This window comes from Zootoca vivipara, chromosome 1 (genome assembly GCF_963506605.1).
Source record: "Zootoca vivipara chromosome 1, rZooViv1.1, whole genome shotgun sequence".
In the NCBI taxonomy this organism is placed as follows: Eukaryota; Metazoa; Chordata; class Lepidosauria; order Squamata; family Lacertidae; genus Zootoca; species Zootoca vivipara.
The window spans coordinates 89,571,280-89,585,771 of NC_083276.1; the positions used below are offsets into that span (position 1 = coordinate 89,571,280).

The 14,492-nt window shown below is 39.5% G+C and overlaps 1 protein-coding gene across 3 annotated transcripts in view; it reads left to right on the forward strand.

The window, feature by feature from the left end:
• Positions 1-12,553, forward strand: part of PTPN4 (protein tyrosine phosphatase non-receptor type 4) — an 81,221-nt gene extending 68,668 nt beyond the window's left edge. For all 3 annotated transcript variants that reach the window (XM_060278648.1, XM_035128650.2, XM_035128655.2), the window contains 7 exons: positions 634-724; positions 813-874; positions 1,535-1,681; positions 2,371-2,499; positions 4,162-4,310; positions 6,492-6,627; positions 9,149-12,553. In XM_060278648.1, coding sequence (XP_060134631.1) covers positions 634-724; positions 813-874; positions 1,535-1,681; positions 2,371-2,499; positions 4,162-4,310; positions 6,492-6,627; positions 9,149-9,232 — 798 coding nt within the window. In that variant the 3' untranslated portion in view covers positions 9,233-12,553. The remainder of the gene's footprint in view (positions 1-633; positions 725-812; positions 875-1,534; positions 1,682-2,370; positions 2,500-4,161; positions 4,311-6,491; positions 6,628-9,148) is intronic.
• The last annotated feature ends 1,939 nt before the right edge of the window (positions 12,554-14,492 follow it).

Below are 14,492 nucleotides of genomic sequence, written 5' to 3' on the forward strand. Positions count from 1 at the left end.
AGCATGTCCCCGTCCAAAGCAGGCAGTTGACAAATTATCCTGATCTTGGAACTTCCCAACCACAGTGCCTTGTGTTTTACCAGGATTGAGTGAGTTTATTGTCCTTCATCCCGCGCACCACTGAATCTAGGCATCAGACTCGTTAACTATATAAACCAAGAACTGCAGTTTGTAGTTGGTGCGGAGATAGAGTAACCATAACCTTTCGTTTGAAAGACACAGTAAGCCAAACATTGGCGTAGCTTGGTGTGGCAGTAAAAAGGACTGAAGAGGAGCAAAGTGGCTGTAAACACCTGTCCAATTTGTACTGTGCCATATGAACCAGGTTTATGTATATCTTGTCATTTCAGGTAGGCGATTCCACGTTGCCTTTTGCTCGTGGCTTTTTCCCTTAAAACAAGGATTATGCAGTTGCTATACGTGTCAGCCTTCAGACATGTTATTTGATGCAAATTCTAGGGGTAAAGTTAGCTTAATTGAAAAAAAAACCTGCAAAAGTTTAAAATGCATGTGATGCTTCTCTTTTCCAAGCAGGGAACAATATGTTCATGATAAATGTGCTTTTGTTTTGTTTTGTTTTATATCTCATGATTACTCTGCTTGTTACAACCTGCCATTTTTGTTTCTGTTCAGCAACTTTACAGGAAGAAGCCTGGGATGACAATGTCTTGTGCCAAATTACCTCAAAACATTTCCAAAAATAGATACAGAGACATTTCGCCTTGTAAGTGCTTACATGGATATCAGTTAATGCATTTCATTGATTACCATTTGGAGAATTTTACATAAGTTTTTGTTTTCTTTTTTTTCAGATGATGCTACACGGGTTATTTTAAAGAGTAATGATGATTACATCAATGCAAATTATATAAATGTGAGTTGGAGATTACCATTTCTCTTCATGTTAATTCCATGTTTGGATTCGGCAGTGAAACAATTAGCCCTTTGGATTTTAAAGACACACAAATATTTATTTTAAAATGTCATTTGATATTGCTTAGATATATTCTAGTTGGTTAGTGTAATTGTAACATAGATGGAGAGAATCCTGCTCATGTAGTTCCTCATGTCTGTTGGAAGCAGAAAAGTTAATAATTTTTCTGGGTATTCATTCCCCAGGTGTTTAAAAAGTCCTTGAATGAACTTCCAATTAAAATAGTGGTTAAAGAGGAAATTATCTTGATGTTTGGTCAAACTGTTCTAGAGGAGCAGTTGACAGTTAATTATGCAGTAAAACAATTTACTAGCATTCTGTTTATTTCTTAATATGCAAGTTCATAAAGCCCTTCAAAGCTGTTTACATTGATTATATCTATACAATACAAACCACATTAAAAAAAAATCACAGATCATTAGTTGATTATTTACAGAATAGGTTTCCTTAATTGTCATCATAAGCCTTGTGGCATAGAAAAGCTTTCAATGAGCATTTAAAGGTTAAAATAGAATGCACTTGCTGAAGATTACATATGATTTAGGCAAGAGTACACAAAGTTGTGAAGTTACTAAACATATTCTGCAATTTTATTTTTAGATGGAAATCCCTTCTTCCAGTATAATAAATAAATACATTGCTTGCCAAGGTCCTTTACCAAACACTTGCCCTGATTTTTGGCAGATGATTTGGGAACAAGGCTCATCTATGGTTGTAATGCTAACTACTCAAGTGGAACGGGGAAGAGTAAGTCAGTCTGTAATTTTAACTCTTAAAAGCTTGTAATCCCAGTGCAATGCACCAGGAAGAAATTAATGTGGCTCATCTTTTAACCAACCCAACTCACACTTCCTAAACCAATATGTGAACTAAATATTATTCAAGAGGGTTGTCCATCAGTTTCAAAGGATAACACTATTCATACACTAACCTGTACTAGGAACAGCCTAGTGAACTGGAAAGAGAAAACTTGTACGTGCTGAGAGAGTCCCTGTTTGTTCTTGTGTTGTTAGGTAGTCTACTTTAGCAGTTCTAGTTTAGATTTTTGGGGGGTGGGGTGGGAATAAATGTAAAAATATTTTATTTCTTGCATTTGCATACTGCATTGCAAAGTACTAAAATAAACAAATGTTATGAAATAAAAAACAGAGTTTTCTCAGGCTAAGTTATGTGGTTCTACTTTTTATAGTAATCATGGAGTCTATTTCCATAGTCAGAATTGGGTATAAATATGGTGAATGGAAACAAAGGAAGTATCCTACCTAAAATCTTTCTTTGACAATTTTTTAAAAGGGCTATTATTATTTCCTTAAAACAGTGTACAAGAAATTATTGCATGTTTCAGATGACAATGAGAAGTAGTTAAAATTGATCCAAATGCAACTTTTGGAATCTAAGCAGAAACTTTTATTTTTTAAACAAAAACCTGTTGACAGGTGAAATGCCATCAGTACTGGCCAGAGCCCACCGGAAGCTCCTTGTATGGGAATTTTCAGATCACTTGTCATTCAGAAGAAGGAAATCCTGCCTATGTCTTCAGAGAGATGACAATGTCTCATCTGGAGGTGAGAGAGACCATTCACTGGCTATTTATATAATTCTGTGAAGCCCTTTAAAACTAAAACCATCTCACTGCAAAAAAGTTCACTGCAACATTAATCTTTTGATTGTTCTTTTTAGACTCCCTAGAGAAATGGCCCACTGTGTCACTATTCCTTGTTACCTTTTGTTGCCGGGTCCAACTTTTATTACATTCCATTTGATCCAACATATTGAACTTGGGGGTGGGCAGAGAGCCATGAGACTGTATGTTAATTAGATATCATTAATACATTTTGTTTAAGATAATGAAATCGGTGCTTTTTTATGATTTGCAAGGCTGCCATAAAAAAACTAAAATGCTGGTTGGGGTGGATGGGAGTCCAAGTCCAATAATGCATGTTGGCTACTGATGGCTTAAACATTTATCACTGTGAACTGTAACATAAGAAAAATGTAAGTTTTATTCCAATTTTGTTGTGGATCTGTTGATTCTCTGCAGACTTACTTGTGCTGAATACAGCAACATGTTTTTGTGGCATTTCAAAGACTAACAAATTTATTATGCCATTAGTTTCTGTGACCAGTTATACGCTAGCAGCTCGGGAAAACACTTCATGCATCAGTTGAAATGGACTCTAGTTCATGAAAACTTATGCCGTAATAAATTTAAGACTTTAAAGGTGCCGTAAGAGACTCTTTGTTGTTTTTCCTGCAGCAGACTTAATATGGCTATCCCTATGGAAATAAAGATACAAGGCAGAAATTAGGTAAAATGGTAGACTGGTGCTTTTCCTCAGGAGAAACAGACTTCTGCCTGATGCATATGAAACACAAAATCTTGTATGCACTTACGTCTACATAAAATGGCTCAATAAAATATGTAAATTTACCTGTTTTGTATCTTTAAACATGGGTGGGGAACCTGTGATTTTCCCCAGGTGCTGTTGGAGTCCACTTTTCAGTCCCAGCCATGATCACTAACAGTCCAAGATTATGGGAATTGTAACCTGGCCATACCTGAAAGACCACAGGTTCCCCCATACCTGTTTTAAGGATTATCTTACATGTAACCTCAAATCAGGGACCCAGGTGGCGCAAGGGACCCAGGTGGCGCTGTGGTTAAACCACTGAGCCTAGGGCTTGCTGATCAGAAGGTCGGCAGTTCGAATCCCTGTGACGGGGTGAGCTCCTGTTACTTGGTCCCAGCTCCTGCCAACCTAGCAGTTCGAAAGCACGTCAAAATGCAAGTAGATAAATAGGAACCGCTACAGTGGGAAGGTAAACGGTGTTTCCATGTGCTGCTCTGGTTTGCCAGAAGCGGCTTTGTCATGCTGGCCACATGACCTGGAAGCTATACGCCGGCTCCCTCGGCCAATAATGCGAGATGAGCGCGCAACCCCAGAGTCGGTCACGACTGGACCTAATGGTCAGGGGTCCCTTTACCCTTTACCTTTTAACCTCAAATCAGCACAGCAAATGGCCCATGGCGTCTGTTTTTGAAAATCCACAGGACACTTTTTAATGATCTTGCACTTTGTTTAAATGGCATGAAGCATCTAGATATTTATTTTGTGACCAGTGAAAGTAGAAACTTGAAACCGAGATAGGTTGACTTTGACAATTAAACTTGTTATAGGAAGACACTGAAATGATCTATTGCATTTGAACAATTTTTGTTTTGCTAGGAAAATGAGGACCGTCAGCTTACTCAAATCCAGTACATAGCATGGCCTGATCACGGGGTTCCTGATGATTCCAGTGACTTCCTGGATTTTGTGTGTCTCATCAGGAAAAAAAGAGCTGGCAGAGAAGAGCCGGTTGTTGTTCACTGCAGGTATTTAGCTTGTGGGGGAAACTCACTGCATCACCCATCTCAAGGTTTCAACCAAAAACCTTATTTCATTTTATAGCCTTCTTCATTTACAAATATAGAGCTGAATTCTTGTTTCTGTTAAATTAAAAGAAATACTTACTTGCTGTTTTCTTTTGACCTTCTGGTTTTGAATGAGAAGAGCTTTGCCTAATTGTCTGGAAACATGTTTTCATGCTTCATAAAGCTATGATGTCTTTATGTGCCAGAACTGGATAGGAAACTAATTTAGGAAGCTGTACTAACCGTGCATGTGAAGTATGAGGCTAAAATAGAAATGGCTGAACTATCTTAAAGAGGGGTACCTTACTAGTAATGTACATAGTAATTGTGCATTGTATTGTTTAATACATGTTGCCAGCAGCATGCATGGCTTCTTTATTCTTCCTTCTGGCCTAATAGTTATTCAGTTTCTGTAGCTTTTTTATCTGTACAGCAGCTACCGGTACTGCAGTTCTGTCCATGCTGCTGCTCTGCTTCTAAACTTTTTCTGTTCACCTACAAGTGGTTTTCATTCAGAACAGGTAAATAGGCTAGGGCTCAGTTTCAGGAGCTTCATTAACTAAACACCAGCTGCTGGAGACTGTATAAATGGGTTCTCCCATTGCACTGTAGGTCAAAAGCATAGATACAAGGCTAGAATTCTTTAATTCTTGTTTTAAGTTCTTACTGTTGTTTTCATATTCAGCTTTGGATTTCGGCGTCATCACAAACATAAAATATCATGGGTGGGATTTACCTAATGAGCCGTCAGTGGAATGCAATGGAGTCCCCCCGTGTCCCCTGAAATTGGCTCTGGGGAACCCTCAGAACAGCACACACAAGGGGCAAGCTGAGTTGCTAATAGGCTGGGAAATCAGCCTTATTTAGCAGGTAGTACATTATGCTGGTGGCACTGTGGGTTAAACCACAGAGCCTAGGGCTTGCTGATCAGAAGGTCGGCGGTTTGAATCCCTGCGACGGGGTGAGCTCCCGTTGCTGGGTCCCTGCTCCTGCCAACCTAGCAGTTCGAAAGCACGTCAAAGTGCAAGTAGATAAATAAGTACCGCTCCGGTGGGAAGGTAAATGGCGTTTCCGTGCACTACTCTGGTTCGCCAGAAGTGGCTTAGTCCTGCTGGCCACATGACCTGGAAGCTGTACATCAGCTCCCTCGGCCAATAAAGCGAGATGAGCGCCGCAACCCCAGAGTCGGTCACAACTGGACCTAATGGTCAGGGGTCCCTTTACCTTTACCTTTAAATAATCATAGAGTAGGTATAATCTCTTGCTGAGCTCTGGAGTGGAAATGGGTACAGTCAAACCTGTGTTCCCGAACGCCTCCATTATCGTATGTTTTGGCTCCTGAATGCCGAAAACCCGGAAGGCAGTAAATGCTCCAGTTTTGGAATGATTTTCAGAAGCCGAACGTCCAATGTGGCTTCTGCTTGAGTGCAGGAAGCTCTTGCAACGATTTGGAAGCTGCACCTCGGCTGTTGAACATTTTGGAAGTCGAACAGTCTTCTGGAACGGATTATATTCGACAACCAAGGCTGATAATCCTGGGAATTATGCCCCATTTTTCTCTTTATCCAGTCTTCCGTGTTTGCTACCACAAAAGAAAAAAGTTACATAGAATTCTAAGAGACCAACTAAACACCAAAGGATAATTATGGATGCAGGAGCACGCCAGAGCTCAGGAAGACCTTGTTACTCAAACCATGTTGGATGGAGCCAGAAAAAGCAGCTCCTGGCTATTTCTTGAATATTAAGAGATCTTGAATATATATTGTTGCTCTGTACATTCTAAGCATGTTGATGGATCACATGGGTTCTAGTAAGCCAAATAAACTACACAGGTCTGAAGTTAGCATACCTCCACTCTAAAACACTGCCTTTGAAGAGTTTCCTAACAAGTTCAAACCTAGCTGTTTGCCTATTTGTGTGATGTGGCTGCTTCCCAAAGAACAACAGTTATAAGTACATATATATTATTTCTCATTAAATCTACTATCTTTGTTACGGAAAAGTGTTCGTTAAGTGGAAAATGCTGCTGCTGTATATGTAAGCTAACTCAGAAAAGTTTGACTCAGGCCACTTAATTATATATATCTCCTAAGTACTTTAAAATATTAAATGTGATAATAATTAGTCCTTTTTATTTTACAGTGCTGGGATTGGACGAACAGGAGTTCTTATCACTATGGAAACAGCTATGTGTCTCATTGAGTGCAATCAGCCTGTTTTTCCCTTGGATATTGTGAGAACTATGAGAGATCAAAGGGCCATGATGATCCAAACTCCTGTAAGTTATTGATACACTAGAACAAACTGCTTCCAGTATCACAAATGCCTAACAATGACTTTTAAATAGATGAATCTTAACTGAATTTTAAAGAAACAACCAATTTAAATTTTTAAATAAGTATTGATTTGTATGTAACTTGCAGCATCTGCTTTGTCAAACAGATGTCGTTTGTTGCTGGTAGTGGTAGACAGTTATGAGAAAAAAAGATACAAAACTTTTAGCCATACATATACCGTGTTTCTCATATTTTAAGACGTCCCTATAAAATAAGCCATGGCACGATTTTCATGCTTTGAAAAAATATAAGACATACCCCGAAAATAAGCCGTAGTGCTACCGTAAGTGCAGTTCTGGAGGGCCTCGCCAAAATACCCAGCAGCGCGCGCCGTGTGGAGCCCCGAGCCAGCGGGACCCAGCTGAAGCGCCGACAAAGCCTCAATCATCCTGTGCTGGGAAACGTTGTGGCTGTGGGGTGGTGGAGGTTACTCTGGCTACCCGGCGCTGCTCCTTTCACCCTCCGCTGTTTGTGGCATGCAGCAGCAGCAAACTGGAAGGGCCAAGCAGCGCCTCGTGGTCTGCAGAAACGCTCACACAGTGCAGGATTGTTTTCCAATTATCTCGGGACAGTCGCTCCACCTGGAGCCATAACTTGCCTTTCTCTTTCGCCGTGTAGCGCCAGCGATTATTCCCCTCCTCCCTTTCTGCCCGCTCTCTCTCCCCTCCTCCCTTCCTTTCCCCTTGGCACGGGACCCGCTGAAGCGCCGACAAAGCTCCCGGCAGCGCTACACAGAGCGCCCCGAGCCGCAGCAGGAGTGGGTGAGGGTAACGGAAGGCGGAAGTGGTGTGTCTGCCGCGCGCCTTTCCTCTATGGTCTCTACGGGTGCCGCGGAGGAACCTCCTGGTGGAATTGCGCTCGCCCCTGGCTTTGCATGGAGCACTGCCGAGCGGGCGAAGCCTGGGACGCCCCGGGAGGGAGCAGGAGGCGGTGGCGCCTGCGGCGGAAACAGGAACGGGACGGCGGAGAGGCCGAGAGCCACGGTGCTCCTCCTGCGGCTCAGGGCGCTCTGCGCAGTGCTGCCGGGAGCTTTGTCGGCGCTTCAGCGGGTCCCGCTGGCTCGGGGCTCCATGCGGCGCACGCTGCTGGGCGCTTTGTCGGTGCTTGAGCAGCAGCAGCAACTTACCAGTTAGTAAAAGAAATAAAATAAGACACCCCCCGAAAATAAGCCATAGGCTTATTTTCTTGAGTAAAAATAAATATAAGACATGTCTTAAAATGTGAGAAACACGGTAGCCCCCTTGCATGAGGGAGCAATCAAACCAGGAACTCTTCCATTAATTATAGTTTCTAATGTCTTGTATGCTGGGAAGCCATGGTTAAAGCCATAAACTGAAGTTGGCCTAATATCCTGGCATTTTCTGAAGCCTATATACCAGTTTTTCCATTTTGTTCAAAATGAGAAACTATAGTTAATGTAAGACTTTGTTGATTGTTCGTTCATTTGCATTATGAGAGGAGCAAAGGGGCTATGCGTGGAGCTAAAACATTCACTTGTATTGGCTTATGCTAGCCTGACCCCAGCCGTTGTGTCTGGTGTCCAACACCTGCTTTCCCCTCCCTCTATCAAACAACAAAGGAAATGATTAGCAAGGTCAGAGCTGATGCTATTCATCTTCTGTGCACACAGTACAGGAACACCATCTGTGGACTCCAGATGTTTCCTCCCCTCTTCATAGCACACCTCCATGCATGGAGTAGGAAAAATGTACTTGCAATAATGTTTCTGCTTACATACCGTAAATATTTTTCTGGATCAAGGTGCACATATTTGATGCAGAACAAGTAGTTAACCATATGCGATTTTATTTAGAGATCATGAAATGAAGTGAAGGCTTGCTTTTAAGTTCAAGAAGGAAATTAAAACACACATAGGAAAAGTGATTTAGTGTTTTGTTATCGCCATTCTAAAACTGAAATCTGAATCTTTCCGTTTCCCCTGTAAATGTTCATACTTCCGCATGTTAACCACAAGGTGGCATTGTCCTAGGTTTCATGTTTTAAATGTGAATTTAGATTCACCCTATATATTAGAAATTACATAGCTATTGTCTTGTGCGAACACAATTTTCTTTTTAGATCTTTGTTTCTCTAGATGCACTAAAGACTGGTTATATGCTAATAAAAACCTGAAAAGGTAGCCTATGGATATTATAAAATATAGGATGTTATAGAACCTAGAATTCGTATTTATTCTAATGATCAGAGTGAGCAACTTAAACAATATTTAAATAATATGTCAGTGGGAGAAAATCTCAAGGCTGCTACTTAAATATTAATTTCACATTCTTTGTTTGTTTGTTTTAAATTTTCAGCCCTTGAAATGTAAGTTTATATATTTGTATATGAAAAATTTTTAAACTGTTGTATCAAACGGTGTCTCTCAAGTACTGAAGACTTCCTAAGTTAGTTTCTCCAGTTCGTTTTTCTGTGACTTATAAATTATCGCACTGTTCTTTCTAGAGTCAATACAGATTCGTTTGTGAGGCTATTTTGAAAGTGTATGAAGAAGAACTTGTTAGACCTTTAACGACTTCGCTGCATTAATAGAAGACAAAAGATACCTTTCAGAAGAATCCATATAAGACACTGGTGTGCCATAACATTACTTGCAAAAAATGGTGTCTGAAAGCAATGAAGAAATGAAAAAGGACATGGAAAAAAACTTCAGCACTATTGCACTTTATGTTGAAACTGAAAATTGATCTCTAAAACACTATGATTTTTCTGTGTTGGAAGACTCTTTCTTCATGCTTTGCTTCGAACAAACCAGACTTAAGGAACTCCATGACTTTCCAGACATCATTGTAGTGCCATACAGTCCCTTTTTGTTTGAACTGCTACAAAAAAAAGGCTTGGAACACTTTTCACTCTTTGGTTGACACCTATGTCTTTTTAAAGCAACAACAATACACACAAAGCCATTTCTTCCAGTGCTAAATTTTGCTGTGTTAAGATCCTTGCTGTTTTGTTTTTTATTTTGGTGAAACATTAGCAATATTACTACTACTAGACACACTGCCTACTGAAGCAGCACATTTTGCCCAATGCCCATCTAAAAATCTAACCTGATTAATAGTGGAAAGCTACATTTTCGTCTAACTCGGCAGTAGCTGCATAAAGGCCCGTTTAACCAGCATCTTATTTAGGGTGGAGTAGGAGGGGCATTTATTTTTGACCTGGTAGCTCTGTTTCTCAGCATGTCACAACATTGGTGTGTTTTGTAACATCTGACGACATTACCTAATGGGAATGAATGCATGTGTTTTGTCTTAACCCCTTAAGTGCCTTGAGACTTACAGTGTATGTCTTTAATGACAAGGCACTTGTATTGGCCCTAAAGGGGGAAGTATCATCATTGTAACATTTACTTTAGCAGGTTCACACTTTAAAGCATGGCCCTTGGTGCTTAGAATATGGTACTTAGAATACGATAGGGGGGTCACAAAAATACCATTCCTTCTCTTTCTACAAGTACCTGCATGCTACTATGGGTAGCAAGAGCACCCCAGCCTATTAAATAAGTAATAATTGTTTACTGCTATGAAATGAAGTGGGAAATCTGACACATTCCTTTCAACTGGTAAAATATTTGCAACATCAAATGTAAAGCCAGTAGATAGTTTTAGAATTTCTTTCTTTTAGCCTTCCACAGAGGTAAAAAAAAAAGCTTTGTAATTGAGTACGCTATACCTTTTTGATAGTTCTGATAACTGTTTTAAAACTTCAAGGTAAGCTTTCCCCATGACCTGCTTGCCAGTTACATTTCCCGAGTCCACATTTGTGCTTTCTCAAGTCATGTTTGTGCTATACTGTGTTTTGACAAGACAAGGGGAGGAGGGTGCATAAAATGCCATCAGCTTGTTTCCAAAACATTTATGCTTTCCATATGTTCTTTGGGATCTCTGTGTTCTTTTGTACTCATTTTTATTTCTGTGCCTCTTTTTTGAGGTCATTAGCATGTATGCAGTTGGAGGCACTTAACTGATACAGAATCTGAACTCATTCTAGGGTCATGTAAAGGTTTTTGACTCCTTTTTATTAAAGAAGAGGAAGAAGAAGACCTGAGACAGCTTCTTGCACAATATGCATTTGGGATTCAGTTGTTTCTTTATGAAAACCTACGCTGCCCTGTATTTTAAAAAGGTTTGAATAATTAATGTTTTTTTTAAAAAAAGCAGAATATGCAGACTATAGATGATAATATAAGGTTTGTCTTTTATTTTATTTAAAAAAACACCCCACTTATTCTCCTCTATATGTGCTGGAAGGGGCTGCAAATCTGCTGTATAAAGTTTGTACCCAATGCCCTGAAATTGTGTGGTGCAAAGTTGTAGCAGCTCTTCATCATGATACCAAATGAAAGAGAAACTTTATTTTTTGCAAAAAAACAAAACGTCATCTGCTGGCCTGTTCGTTTATTTTCAAAGCAAATCCAGTAGTCTCCATTTCTGGTTTTGAAGTTATTGCAGCATTATCCTTTTAATATAACTTCTTGAGTCAGTGTAGAAATGAATGCTAGTGTCAATGAATTCCTTTCATCCAAATTGTAGTTTCATTATGATAAGGTATAATGGGCTTCTTAAAACACACACAGACACACACACACACACCCCTACCCCTCAGTCTCTAATTGAGCATTTGTTCAGGGTGTAGGAATACACTTTTGTCTGCTCTCACAAATTGGAATGAGTGCTTGATAAACTGCTACTTTTGACAGCTCTGAAATTGAAGGGGGATAGTGGACTCAAATGTTCTACATCAATTGATAATTGAAGGATCCAGTGGCTTTTAATAGTTTGTTTCTGTTCAACACAAAATGAAAAGCTGAAATGCATTTTTAAACTATGCTTCAGACAGTTTCAGATTACCCAGCACAATGTGAGTAACTGCTAACAATATTGCATTGCATCCTAAATCGTCTTTAGATGTTAGTGCAAGCAATGTGAAATCCTTTTTATAAAAAGCCTCCAGTAGTTCTACCAACCAGTCAGATGGCAAATAGGAATATAAATAATGCTATATACTGCATATTCATATTCTATTTTGAACCGCTTACTTCAAAAATGGTTTAATACCTATAGAAGGCTTTCCTGCTTTTAATTTGGAAATAGTTCAGTGCCATAATCTTGGTTATTTGCAGGACTAATTTAAGCATTTGTAACACGTTAAAGTAAATATTAAATTACTGCATCCATTCTAGTGAAATGTGTTACTGTTGCCAACGTATGTTACTATTGCCAACATATAAATGAAAACAGCATTGCCCATTTTATAAACTTATAACAAGGGAAATTACTAGAGTTGTATATCATTGATATTTTAAATACGCTGATTTTCTTATGTGAGGTTGCCAAAGCAATTTGAATCCATGTGAAACATATATACCACAATGTATAGTTTTGTTGGCATATATTTTTGGTACTTAGGGTGTTGATCTGTCATATAGGCAGAAACATTAGCTGCCTTCAAACCTCCATCACCCCTGATATAAGCTGATTTAGGGCTTACTGGTTAGTAGTAATGAAGAAATATGGAAAGAGATTAGTTTGGTAGGGCAGCAGATCAACAAACCACAGGAATTTCCCTCAAATGCACATAGTAAAGAAAATATAACAAAGCATTACCATGCCATAAAAGTGGATCTTCACAAAATGCATCTTCCCATAGTGGTATAAATAGCCTTTTACTAATATTTTTATATGGCCTAAAAGTTAATACTGTTCATTGCTTTGCATTGGGTTATGAAGATCTGTATCAAGCTAAAAAGAAAAGGGAAAAAATATTTTTTGTATGTTTTTTCATTCTGTACAAAACATGAATGTATGTTTCAGGAATAATGACATATAAAATGATGGGTGTTATGGATGTTGGATTTTATGAATAATTATTTTCTTACTATTTGCTAAAAAAAAGATGGGAGAGAAAAGAATCATATGTAACACTTCCTGTTGTTGTTGTTGTTGTTGTTGTTTTAATTCAGGTTGTTTTAATTGTAAATAAGAGCCATAGGGAAATGGTTTAGTGCCAATGTATGTTTCTGATGTATGTTTTTTGTGTTTTTGTTTTTTATCTTAAGGACTGAAAACTATGATTATTTAAAGTACTTTTGAAGGTTTCTAATGCAGAAATCTAGGACTCTTTGAGACTTCTTAAAATTGCTTTTTTGCCTTTTTAGGTGTGTGGCTTTTGGGGTGGTAGAGGTATACCTTGGAGAAAGTTAAATATGAAGTACCCTCAGTGTCAGTCATTCTCTGAGCAGCATGACTTTAAGTGTGCCAGCTAATCATGCCACTTAGAGCATAGTCCCTCCAAATCATTGGAGTAGACATCCACTTCCAGTGCTGCAGTAATGTCCCTATGTTAGCCTAAGAACAGGATTCCTGGTTGTCCCTTAGTGGTTTTCCTATACCCCAACATGCATCATTTGAAACCAAGATCAGCATAAGGCCACAAATTAAGTCTAAAATATTAGACATCTTCACTGATGTAATAAAGCCTATCACATTAATACATTGTAGTCCAGCCCATTAACATACTAGAGAAATAATATATTATAGGGTAGCAGTATCCCACAGCTCCCAATTTAGAAATGCTGTCCTATCACAGAAAGCACAAAATGCAAGTGCAGAGAGCTGGGGAGAGGTTTTTGATGGAAGTAGTATGGCTTGCACCTTGCCACAAGCAATGTGCAGATTTAGGTTTGTTGCATCTGTGGAAGGTTGAAAAGCAGCAGAAATGCTTCAGTTGCAGCTGTGCATGAAGGCCCAGAAGAAGGAAATGCCGTATTGTAGAATCTCAGCAGTTTTTCCATCTGGTGGAGCAGAACTCCATTAATTTTTTTGGTAAGGGTCTGCTTGATAGGGAGCAGAATCACTAGAGCGTAACTAAGAATAGGCAGTGCGTGGTTGGCAATGGATGGTTACCCAAGGTCCTGAAAGAACTCTTAGGAGTTCTTGCCATATACTGTATCTTGCAGGTGCTGTTCCTCGGTCTTTGACTTGGCTGTTGGAAAGCAGTGCAGACACCTGGTACCACCTGCACTTTTAAAATTACTGGCCTTAAACTTACCTGCATAGTTAGATTCACAGATCACTTAGATCAGCATATGCTGTGCAAGAGAAAGTTCAGCATATTATGCAGTCTCTCCTATTTTTATGTCCCAACATGTAACAAAATCCAGTTGTCTGCATGTGTATTCCAGCAATATGTGCAAACAGACTGAATCCATGGCATTGTAAATATCCATGCGCAGAGAGAGGGGGAGAGAAGCAGCCCGAGAAAGCAGCTTGGGATGTGCAGGGGAATTGCTCATTGCACTGGTTATTAAAATTAGCCTCTGGATGTTATCCACAAGGCTCTTGGGGTGTTGAAGTTGTACGTTGACCAAAGGGTTCAATGAAATGTGTCTCCTTCCCTTTTTGCAGTGCAACTGTAAGCAGTTGGTATTCTTCACTGCAGTCCTTGTTGGGCTGAGAAGCTGATTAGGGTTGGGGGGAAATAGCTTCAACCAAGTGAAGTAACAAATGCTTTATATGAATACTGTGGCTTGGATCCAAAGGCATTCTTGTACAAGTGGAAAGCACTTGACCACAATTTCTGCTGATTTTTCTCCTCCTCCTACAGACCCTGTACCACATCACTTGCCATGCTAGAAGGTCCCTTGACCCCCAGGAGTATAATTTGGAGGCTTTAGTGAAGAGGAATGGTGGGAAAGCCCATATCTTTGGATGCAAGCTGATAATTAAAAGTCTTGCAACTTACGATCTGGGAATCATCTTAAATTATGTGTCCTAGATTTCCTGCA